Below are 12,607 nucleotides of genomic sequence, written 5' to 3'. Positions count from 1 at the left end.
GTAATATCCTGCAGGAAGTGAAGGGAACTGGGGAAGAACATTCCCAGCATAGGAATATCAAAGGCAAAGGCCATGAGGTGAGAGTATGCCTAGCAATGCTGGCAGGTTTGAGGACCATTGAGAAGCCCAATATGGCTGAAGTGGAATAAACAAATTGGGCTGCAGGAGAGAGATGGGGTTAAACAGACAAGCAGGGACCAGATTCTATCCCTGGTAGGTCATCCAGGGAAGAGACTTTTCTGTGAGTGAGATAGGAGACCGTGGGATGCCTGGGTGGCATAGAGGTTTAGCGCCTGCCTTCAGCCCAGGGTGTGATCCTGGAGACCTGGGATAGAGTCCCACTCCCCCATGGGGAGCCTGCTTCTCCCTCTGCCTGTGTCTCTGCCTCTCTCTCTGTGTCTCTCATGAATAAATAAGTAAAACATTTTTTTAAAAAAAAGAGAGAGAGAGAGAGAGAGGAGACCGTAAAAGCAGAGGACTATGAGCAGAGGAGAGGCATTTTAATAGGATCCTTCTGGCGGCAGAGTTGAAAGCAAGAGGGGACAAGGATAAAGGAAGGGAGAACTAGTTTCACAGGCGACTGTCCTTTCCTTGTTTGCTAGTCAAAACCATCACCACCTCTCACTGGGACTCTGTCACAGCTTTCTACCTGGGCCACCTCCTCCCTTTCTACCCCTTTCCTTCTCTATTCTACTGAATGGAGTCCTGCCAAATACCTGCTACTAGAACTCAAGCTCTCTATGAACAACGTGGCCCTGCCTTACCTTCCCCCTCCCCAACCTCATCTCCCAGATATCTCCACATACAACCCACACACCAACCACAATACGCTTGCTCATTGTTCCCAAATACATCTACATAATCTGACCTTGCCTTTGCTCTCTGACTGGAACCATCTCACCTCCACCTACTGAAACTTTCCCAGCCTGCCAAGGTTCTCCACAAATCCCACCTCCTCCGCAAAACCTCTCCTGATCCCTCAACTAGATGTTCCCTTGCCTGCCACTGAACTTCACACCATTGCATCTGTCCTCATTTATGGTCTTTCCATCTGTACTCGTCCTGTCTCCCTTCCTGGACTACAAGCTCCCTGAAGGCAAACCCTGGCTCACTCATCTTCATCTCCACCGCAGCATGGAGTACAGAATTCTTATAGAGTGACTTAGTCGTTGAATTAAATGATGACAACACAATCCTTCAGTGACCAAAATTCCTAACTTCAAATAGCCCCTTTAAAGCAGTTCCTCATCTCAGAGTACTATTTTACTTAGTTAGGATTATAAACATGTTGCAGTCTAACACAGACGAAAGTCTAGCAGAGAAAAACTTGTTATATTTTATGCTTATTAATAATGCTAAGCAGTTAAAAGATTAAAAGTGGACACAAAAATAAAATTTTTCTTATGATTAACTGCCACCCAAAGTTTTCTTTTTAGGAAGACACCCAGCTAAATTTGGAAGGCTTTAAAATGCTCTACCTCAAACCTCAGGAAAATTGATCCAGTTAAATATTTTAAGTGTTTATTTTTGTTGGTAAGATTTGATGCAATCAATGCTAATCTTTTTATGGAAAGGTGATTCAGACACACTAAAAAATTCTACTTTCTCCTTTGTGGTGTTTTAAAAACAGTCTTATTCCTGCATAATTTATAATAAGAATCAAGAAACACTGAGTCAGATTTTCCCAATGTCTATCATTTAAATGTGGAGGCAGAGAGTAGATTTGTATGGCCCAAATCATTTTTTAAGGACATACAAGTTATTAACTTAGACATACTGCCACCTCCCCTCTGAAGAAGCTAATACTGGCATCCAAATTTTGAATATGAAATAAAGCCTTAAAGGAGCTCCCCTCCCCCCTCCAGAAAGCAGGATAAGGGAAAAGAGGATCTGAGAATCAAACTCAGATTTAGGGCAGCCTGGGTGGCTCAGCGGTTTAGCACTGCCTTCATGAAGCCCAAGGTGTGATCCAGGAGACCTGGGATTGAGTCCCGCGTCGGGCTCCCTGCGTGGAGCCTGCTTCTCCCTCTGCCTGTGTCTCTCTCTCTGTCTCTCTACTCTCTGTGACTCTCATGAATAAATAAATAAAATCTTAAAAAAAAAAAAACCTCAGATTTAACTCAAAATGAAACCTTAGCAACAATTCTTTAATTCAAGGACTTAATGATGAATCTCAATTTTGTAATAAAAAATTATGTCAACAGTTGAATGACTCCCAGAGATTTAATTTGTCCTTTTGAAAATCAGATTAAATATTAGACTGTCATTTCCTATAAGTGATATGTATTATATAATCTGGAAGAAATCAATAAGTATAAGATAAAAATATGAATTAATTTTAAATACTTTTGTATTCAAACATTATTCCTACATCATCAATATCATTTGAATCATTTTTAGCAAGACATTTGCACTCCCATTACAACAGGATTCCTTTCTAACTGGAGAAAATGGTTCTTGACGTTCCAGTCTAAATACAATTAGAAAATTCAGTGCAAGTGAAAGTAAAAAATGAACTAGCTCCGTGTCCTAATCGGGAGATTTAGATGCAGACATGAGATCAGTCATCACAATGAAGGCATAGGATGAAAAAGCTGAGCATGTATCAGAAACACTGACAGGAAAATCCGAAAGGAAACAGATTTTATAAACCAACTACCCATCACTGCCAAAAGACTCCTCTTATTCTTTCCTTTAAAAGAAAATAACATCCTAATCTATCATATTGAGCTTAGAAAAGGTGGAGAAGAGAAATCCCTAGCAGCACAAGATAATATGCAATAAAACAGTATATAGATTCAATTTGGAAAAACAATCTTAAAGTTCCATAACAGCTTTTGAACCTGCATGCCTTAATTAAGGTGCCCTTCCCCCCAGAAGTAGATCCTGAATCAAAGATTCAAGTCCATGTAGTTTATTTGGGAGGCTCAGAAAATGCCCTTCAGGGAATGCAAATGTGATGCACGTGAAGCAAGAGCAGCCTACGAGGGATGTAGAAATAAATATAACTCAGAAACTGTCTCACCCATCAACACTGGGGTGTTCATCAGTCAGTGGTTAAGACTGCTGTGTGAGGGTGGGAGAGTGTTAATTCCTTGGCACTTGATGCCAGCCTCGAGCAGGAGCCAGCAGGCTTCCCAGCCCACAAAGAAAACCTTCAGGCAAGGAAGATCTGCAGACCTTCAGGCAGGGACCAGCAGTCAGCAGGCCTCCACCTGGAAGACCATAAGGTTCCAGAGGCAGACAGGTCATTAACATCATTGTCTACACGTTATCCTCCAAAGGCATGCCATTTCCCTGTAAGGTCATATCCATCATTGGTGTTTGACACCAGTCTTCTCTTACTTATCTCAACTATCCAACAGAGCATATATTTCACATTCAAGCCATCTGCCCCTAAGCTATAAGTATATACAACTTAGCTTACCTACATCTGGGATTTCTCCCCTTCAGTCTACTTTATATTCTTCATAAATTAAACTCTAAGTCTACTCCTGTGTTGTAAATTCTTTAATATCAAACTTGCTCTCAATTCAGTTGTAAAAACAAAATTTTTTTTTTACTCCTTTGGTAATAGCTTGTATAACCCGTAAGACATCCAAGAAAAATGATGGGTTGGTCCACATGGTAAGAGCTCAGTCCACACTAGCATCTAAAGAATCCTTGACAGTATTAGAGCAAAGGTAATTTTTGCAATCCCAAAAGTACACACCGTCACAAAATAATGGGTGGGGGAGGGCAGGTAGGGGAGGCAGATCTAAAACATAACTGGGAAGGAGCATTTTCAAAGAAATGTGACTTCACTTGCTTTGAACAAATATAGTCCTAAAAATAGTCTAATCTAACCATCATTTTTCTTTGGCTGCAGGGACATTCCATAATATATTAGTAACATCCTTCTAGGCCTGAAAGGTTCCTCTTTGGCTTTAGCATTTATACAGTCAACGATAAAGTTAGTCGATAAGGTGTCTAGGTAAATTTTACCTAAAACAACCTTAACTCATGTAATCACTTGGTAAATATTATGCTTCCTAATTTAAAAAAAAAAAAATCAATTCAGAGAATTTAGGAAATAGGCTGAAATTAATGGGAATGTAGCATTATAGGTTTCTTGGATTACACAGACTTATTGTCACTCAACAGATATACTGTACATTGAACAATATTGCATGGTTAAAATTACTTTAAATTATTTAGATTTGGGCTTACCTAACCTAGTTTTAATAAAGTCCTTGTTTTTAAGACAAATAAAAATGAAAAAATAGACAAGTACACATCATTCTGGATATTCAGAGGCCCATTCCTTGGCTACTCTTCTTTATGGCCACTTACAAACATCTAACAGAGCCACTGTTGAATGAGACTGCTGTCTCATGGTAGATTTTATATTTAGGTGAGGATCAGGACACACTAACAAACCCATCATTCCCCTGAAACAAACCATTCATCATACAATGCAATATTTTAAAAATCAGACATCTCTCTTGACAGTAAATGACATATATAAAAATCTGTATCTTTAGGATCTAAATCAGTGCTTCTCAAGCAATCTGTGATGAAGAACCATTTCTAAATTAATATTTCCAGTCTATCATGTGCTGGTACTTTTGCAAAATGTATTAAAGATGAATTATAAGAAAACAAAAATTTTAAAACACAAAATGTAAGCCCAGCTCATTATTATTATTATGAGATTCGATAGGCATAAAATTATTGTAAAATTTAAAAGTTCCTCAATGCTCAGTAACAGTTGGTGGGCAACACTGACTGGGACCCATACTTTGAGTAGCACTGATCTAAAATACCACGTGCAAAAAAGTAAAATAAAACAAAATACTGTGCACATATTCACTCAAAAAATATATACTTTACCTCTGACATTCTTTCCAAATCCCATAGAAGAAACTTTTTTGTCCACTTGTTCACTATTGTTTGATTTCTCCTTCATAACATCATCATCACTAACAACATCAGCAGAAAATTTTTTCTTTTTCTTTTTCTTGTGTCGAGGAGGAAGCTTTTTTGGAAAAGTAAACATTGGGAATATCACAAGAAACATTGCAATGGCACAAAGGAGGAATCCACTCCACCTAAAAAATTGGGAAATGTGAATAGCATTTATGGCTTTTGCATTATGAGAGAGAACAAATTAGCAAAGTAGATGTTCATGGTAATAAAATTCTCCAGGGAGAACTTTTCACCTTCATCAATTGTAAAGCAGTAGGAAGTTGGACAAACTAAGAAAACATAGGACTTTTCCCTTTCTATGTTATAAATGAGAAATCTACCCGATAGTCATACTAGTTTTATAATGAACATTATAATTAGTAATTGACTAGAATTTGTTAGTTCTGCTATAATGTGCATTTCATAAGTCAAAAAATATTAAAATAAGTCTATAACTCATAAATATAATAGAAAAATAATATAGACTCTATAGCATGTTTTGTGGGCCAAAACAGACATGTTTTTCTTAGAAGAAAACCATTCATACCTCATGTGAAAGGTATTTTAAATTACTAGTGGCATTCAAATATTTTTCTGCAAACACTTAAGAATATATTGACCCTCTTAGCTAACCCTTACAATACTTAACCATAAGGGCCACTGAAGACATTTATATTTGATCACTGTCTTCAAGAACTTACAACCTACTTGTAAGGGAACTACAAGTATAAGAAACAATCTCCAAGAAATGCAAGAATGTGTACAATTAAGTGTTAGATCATGTGGTATAGATTATGAATGCTATAAATAAATAATTCCATGAATCAGTTATTAATAATCCAGTGTGCTATTTTCAAAGATACTTAAAGGTATATCAAATAAAGAATCTTAAACAATTGCTGGGGGAGGAAGGCTTTATTTTGAGAAGATTGCTCAGAGCAGACTTCTATTAATTTCCATTATTCAATATATAACCAAGAACTCGGTGACTGATATAGATCAGGTACTCAAAAAATTTCCCGAATAAATAAACACAATAAGATAGGTTTAAATATTTTTCTTAGGGGCAGCCAGGTGGCTCAGCGGTTTAGCGCCGCCTTCAGCCCAGGGCGTGATCCTGGAGTCCAGGGATCAAGTCTAAGGTCGGGCTCCCAGCATGGGGCCTGCTTCTCCCTCTGCCTGTGTCTCTGCCTCTCTCTCTCTCTCTCTCTCTCTCATCTCTCATGAATAAATAAAGAAAATCATAAATATATATATATATTTTTTTTTTTTTTCTTAAAAGTCTGCAGAGAACATAGCTATGATCATACCTGGCCCTTGTAGGGACCTGGCTGCTGATGAGGCCTTTACTAGTAATCCGCACCTGCTTGTCTATCACCTTTGAATCTCTTTCCACAAGTTCTGCATTCAAGTCCTTTGAACCCCTTCAGTTCCCAAACCACAACAGGACAAATGGCATAATATATGGGACAGTTCTTGAGCTGAGGCTTCAGATAAATGTGTTTTTTTGTCTTATCTTTACCTCTTACTAGCCCTAAGGTCCTGGGGAAATTATTTCACTTTCCCAAACCAACCTTCTCATCTGAAAAGGGAATAGTACTAACTGCTTTTTGGAGTCATCAAAATTAATAAGACAATGTATATAATGGACCTGAAAAAAAAAATGCCTGCCCACAAATCAATCAATTCACAGTAGCTAGTTTTGTTGTGATTTTTTGTTTTGTTTTGTTGATCTGTACTCAGCCCCTCCCCATACCTCCACTCAGAGCCATCGACTTAAAATTCAATGCAAACATTAAAGATTCACTTTAGTAGTCCAGAATAAGAATAAATAACAGAAGGAGGGGAAGAATTATAGCAAATATATATATATGAAAATCGTATAAATGTTTGGGGTTTTTTCAAAGCAGAGCAAACTGGTCCACATTCTTCAATGGTCTTCAGTACATTGACAAAATGCATGATACAATGACGAGGCCAGTGATGACCCCGAGATAAGCTAAGTAAGACAGAAACTGTGTGTCATATGTTAGGAAAAGACCCACCAGTAAAAGCTAAAACTGAAAAGCCAGGTCTTTAAGTCCCTTTCACAAACCATTCCTCAGAGACTATTCACAAAATGGGCCAGTTAAGTATACTAACTAAGAGCTTCACTCTGGATTCAGTTTCTTATCCCAGCTTTCACTGCCTCTGAGGCTTTAGGCAAGTTATCCAAATCAGTGCATCAATTTCCTCATCTGTAAAATGGGCATAATCTCAGTGACTAGATATAGTTGTTATATATAGAAGGCTTAAACATGATGCTCAAACAAAAATGTTTGTGACGCTCTTAGTAGAATGCTTGACACACAGTAAGCCCCCAATAAACATTAGCATTATTCATTTCCTTCCTTCACTCTTTCAGCATGTATCTGTTGAAAAAATCCACCATTACTGCTAGGCATTGGACTAAATAGCATTATATCAAATAACTCTGCCATTGGTCAAAGTAGAAGTCTGTTACAAACAGTGCTACTCAATAAATAAAATCCCATTTTTAATATTGGATCACTAAAATAAATAAAAGTTCCTGAACATTGATTAAATTCAAAGGACTTAAAAAGAGCTAACACATACTAGGTCGCAAGAACTACTTAAAGCTCCACTTATATAGACTCATTATTCCTCACAACAACCCTATGAAGTAGAGACTGCAATCACTTCCATTTTGTGGATTTCTTTAAAACCAACAACTGATGCTGAGTGAAATAAGTCAATCAGAGGACAATCATCATATGATTTCACTCACATGTGGAATATAAGAAGTAGTGAAAAGGATCATAAGGGAAAGGAGGGGAACTGAGTGGGAAAAATTAGAGAGGGAGACAAACCATGAGAGACTCCTAACTCTGAGAAACAAACAAAGGGTTGCGGAAGGGGAGGTGGATGGGGGAGGGATGGGGTAACTGGATGATGGGCACTGAGGAGGGCACTTGATGGGATGAGCACCGGGTGTTATACTATATGTTGGCAAATTGAATTTACATTTTTAAAAATGTAAAAAAAAACACAACAACAACAGTAACAACTGAGGCACAAAGAAATTAAGCAACTTCCCCCAGGGTCACACAACTATTAGGTGGCAGACTGAGTTTTAAACCCTGGAGAGTATGGCTTTGAGGTCTGGACTCTTGATTATTCTGCTTTGCATCAATTGGACTGATGTCTAGAAAACTTTTAAAAGTTAGCATAAAGTACTCATAAACCTAAATCTCCTGTCTCATTCCTTCTCTCTGCCCCAAGTTGGTCCTCCTCCCTTTTCTCCCTCCCTCTAATGTTCCCTTATTGCCATACTCTTTTCACGGATACCCATATAGAACACAGAATATACACTGAATGTTCACAAACATATTTTAATGATCTACTTTTCTGAGAATTTAAAAAAAAAAATCCTTGCTCTGATTTATTTCAGAACTGCAAAGAAAACAGTAGTTGAGTCCAAAAATTTCACTATTGGTGAAGAACTTAAAATTCCAGTGTTATTCCCCTAATGCTGACAAGGGAACTTCCTTTTGTACGATTTGAATTTTCCACCAGCTCAGGTTCATCTAGATCTTAGCACATCCATCTTCAAAGAGCACTGCTTATGAAAATAAGAAGTGTGATGTAACTTAATTAATATTTCTTAACCACTTTGAAAACAGACGGCGTTAAGCATTATTCCCACGTATTTCAGTTATGGGATTATCTTATAATGAAATGCAGAGATAACACAGTGCTCTAAGAAACTCTTTTGAAAGTAGTTAGTTGACACTAATTTCGAATCCTGAACTATTCTGTTATATAATGAACGTGTCTTATGAATGCATACCTATTACTAATGCACGTTAAATGAATTCAGGAAGCCAACACTTTTTGGTTAGTGCTTGCTATCATGACTAAATAACTTCTGTTCAAGTTGAGGGTTATGAAGAATTGAAACACAGTCCCAGCTAAGTGGATAAATAACCTAACATCCAAAGTTGGAGTTCTCATTCTAAGTCTTATTTAGCAAAACAATTAAGGGCTAGCAAGTGAGAGAAGAGCTAAATCTCTCCAGCACTATGTTGGAAAAACAATTAACGGGTGAAAAGATTCACCAAGAATGTGACAATGGAAGGGGGGTGGGGCTGGAGATTTGGGCTGTCCGGGAAGGTTGACAAGGCAGAAACACAGATATAAGGAAGTGGGAAGAAAATATTTTTTAAAAGGCACAGAAAAGATAATGAAAGCTAGGACCCCAGGGCCCAGGAAAGCCCCAACACAGCCAACTTCTCCTCCTCTATTCTGCTATTTTTTTTTCAAGATTTTATTTATTTATTCATAAGAGACAGAGAGGGAGAGAGAGTCAGAGACACAGGCAGAGGGAGAAGCAGGCTCCATGCAGGAAGCCGGATGTGGGACTCAATCCCAGGTCTCCAGGATCACGCCCTGATCTGAAGGCAGCCGCTTAACCGCTGAACCACCCAGGCGTCCCTACACTCTGCTATTTATAGCAAAAAATGCCTCAACCCCCAAGAAGGTGGATTAAGCTGGTGCTCCCAAGCCCTCAGCATTAGTTTCCCATTGCTGCTATAACAAACTACTCTACACTGAGTGGCTTAAAACAACTTAAGCTATAGTTATCTTATAGCTCTGGAGGTCAGAAGTCTCAAGTGGGTTGGCAAGGCTGAATTCTCCCTGGAAGCTCTAGGGAAGAATCTATTTCCTTGGGTTTCCTAGCTTCTAGAGCCCCGAGAGCATTCCTTGGCTCACCATACCTTCCTCCATCTCCAAAGGATGTTGCTTTAACCTCTGCTGTAATCACTGTATCTCTTTCTCTTACTCTGACCTTCTTGCCTCCCTCTTTCCCTGATAGGGACTCTTGTGATTATTCGGGGCCTTTTCCCACCCAACATCAGGATAACCTCCCAATTTCAAAACCCTTAACAATCACATCTGCAAAGTATCTTTTGCCACGTAAGCCAACACATTCACAGGTTCCGGAGATGTTAGGACATGGATAGTTCTGGGGGATTACTGTTCTGCCTTCCACTCCCTTCTAGATGACTTTTAGCTGTTTTTCATATTCCCGTGGCAGAAAATTAACTATCCTTTAACTACAAGGGTACTACGACTTGAACTATCAATAACAATAAGTGGAATGAAAAATTTAGTAAACAATTCTTACCAGTTTCCAATGAAACGAGGATCATTCTGGTCAAGGTTAACAGGATTTCTGGGATCGACATAAAAACCAATAAGAAGTCCACCTAATAAATATCCCACTGCAGGACCAAGTGCTCCCATGACATACATGATGGCTGAGAAAACAGAAGCGGAAACGTGAAATACAGCAACATATTACTAAACTTCAAGAGTGGTCTAATTTCAGTCATACCACACATATATATGTCTAAACCCAGGTAACAGCATCCAAAAACAAAGAACTTTAGAGATGTGTCTATATTTATATTTGGATTTCAAATCATGCCCTTTATTTAGCTGCTGTCTGTTATCCTTTTAGAACATGAGAATCATCTCTGGACAGCTTTTCAGTTGCTTCTTTTTTTTCTTTTTTTTTTTTTTTTAATATAAGTGGTCAGGCCCCACCCCAGACTGACTAAATTTAAATATCTGAAAGTGCTAGTTAATGAGAAGTCACTGGAAAACCCAGAGAAGATAAAAGTTGTTTCAAGAGTAAAAAATAAATAAATAAAAGATCATCTCAAGATAAGAAGAAAAAGAAAAAAAGTAAATGTCACTTGTCACAGCTGGAAGATTCCAGCAGAATGAAGGAACTTTTCAAATCACCATTTTGGAATCAAAGAAGAGCTCACAATGCATTTGGTTTACTGTTAATTGAAGAATCTTAAAGATCAATAAGTCTCCTTAAATGGCATGAGGGAAAAGATCCAAACAACACCAACTCACAGCCTGAATTAGAAAATAATTTCTTAAAGCACATTCCACTAAAGGGATTGTGTCAGTCGATCAGAAAGGGTATCATTCTGTCCAAAAAAATTTGGCCATCAAAATGGGCTTATAGCAAAAAAATAACAATAAATTCACTGCCATTCCTTTATACTGTTTTCACTGCTGTGATTCAAATAAAAAATAATAATCTTGACAATTTTTAAATTTTCATATAGGATACGATATTCCTTGAAAGTCACAGAAAAATCTAGCCACACTACAAACCCACTTTTTTTCCTGTTAAAAATTACTTATTTGGGAAGAAATCTATAAATACATTTAGGATACTTCTGTGTTCTCGGCATGATAAACTCAGGGGTCACATATTTCTCATTTCTGTTGCCATCATGTATTTAAACCACTGAATAAATAACAGTTTGCCATATCCTTTAAATAGCACTATATTTACCAAAAAGCAAATTGAACTAATCAGAATAGCTTCACCTTACTTTATCTTCTGCACCTCAATAAACTTTGAATAAACTTGTACCTCCTGTTACTTATAACTACAGACAGTAATTTAACACCTGCTCTCACTTTTCACACTATTTCAAAGGAGAAAGCACAGTGTTTATCTATTTTACAGAATCATCTGCTTGTAACAATAAGACATTAGGTGCTTCGGCTTCTCCATCTGTGTTTGGAAGTGGAGAATGGAAGCACAGCCACAAGGAATCAGTATTCTTTTGGAAGCATGCTCTTAATAAAATTAAAATTAGAATTTTGTTAGATATCTTGTAACCTCTCTGTTTATAGCCTGAAACGGAACTCAAGAAGAAAAACTGCTTTTTCAGTCCCAGGTTTTCCAATATGCATATGAAGATAAAATTTATGTTTACACCTCCAGGCAAACCAGCACCATTTACAACTTAAAACTGTAATGAGGCCAAAATGTGACATGAATCATCTTCCCAAAATAGTTCTTCTGGCATGAAAGAGTCTGTCTTACAAACACAGACAGGGAAAAGGGTATTTCCACCATACTGTTTATGCCTGGGGCACTTGAGTGCAGCATCTCGGAATGCCAAGCAGCAGTGTGCAGGATGTGTGCTGGCAAGACCTCACAATTACACAGTGAATGGAAAACCAATTAAATAACATTCACCAAAAAACCTTAACTACTTTATAAAATACAGAGAAAGCTTTATAAAATGCAGCTATGTAATCAGAAGAAAAATGTTTGTAATATATGGCAAACACTTAGGCCCACTGAATCATTCTCATCAATAAGTATATACAGATATCTATATAATTGTACTATATATTATACAATATATAATATAGTGTCACAACTGTCCTACATATGCTATATCTATAAATCAGTAAGTATATAACACTAGAGATAGAGATAGAGAATAACTGGTTGACATGGTCCCACTGAGTAAATAAACCATTCTGGCCACTGAGCTAACATTTATGAATTGATTAACTACTGGAACTTATTCAGAGCTTATTAGAGGGGCAAATCGTCAATGCAAATTCATATCACTCATTCTCCCAGTCCAAAACTCCCAATCACTCCCCCTCCCCCAGCTGCCTAAAAAAAAGTCTAAACTGCTCTATCTGGAGTTCAAGGGTAGGACAAGTTGACCTCCCGTGGCCATTTCCATCTTAAAACCTACTGCCTGCACTCAGGGCTCCATGCAGACTGACTCTCAGAACAGACCTGGGCAAAGCCACTTGTCTT

At 37.8% G+C, this 12,607-nt stretch overlaps 1 protein-coding gene across 4 annotated transcripts in view; it reads right to left on the bottom strand.

Moving 5' to 3' along the window:
* The window catches only part of SLCO5A1 (solute carrier organic anion transporter family member 5A1), a 139,107-nt gene that overhangs the window by 76,657 nt on the left and 49,843 nt on the right, over window positions 1-12,607 (bottom strand). For 3 of the 4 annotated variants that reach the window (XM_055318171.1, XM_055318173.1, XM_055318172.1), the window contains 2 exons: window positions 10,136-10,268; window positions 4,873-5,090 (listed from right to left, as the gene is read on the bottom strand). The exons of the other annotated variant lie outside the window; for it this stretch is intronic. In XM_055318171.1, coding sequence (XP_055174146.1) covers window positions 4,873-5,090; window positions 10,136-10,268 — 351 coding nt within the window. The remainder of the gene's footprint in view (window positions 1-4,872; window positions 5,091-10,135; window positions 10,269-12,607) is intronic. 4 annotated transcript variants of the gene reach the window in all.

This window comes from Nyctereutes procyonoides, unplaced genomic scaffold (genome assembly GCF_905146905.1).
Source record: "Nyctereutes procyonoides isolate TBG_1078 unplaced genomic scaffold, NYPRO_anot_genome, whole genome shotgun sequence".
In the NCBI taxonomy this organism is placed as follows: Eukaryota; Metazoa; Chordata; class Mammalia; order Carnivora; family Canidae; genus Nyctereutes; species Nyctereutes procyonoides.
The sequence above is the reverse complement of the archived record's forward strand: the minus strand, read 5'-3'. Positions and strand labels throughout refer to the sequence as shown.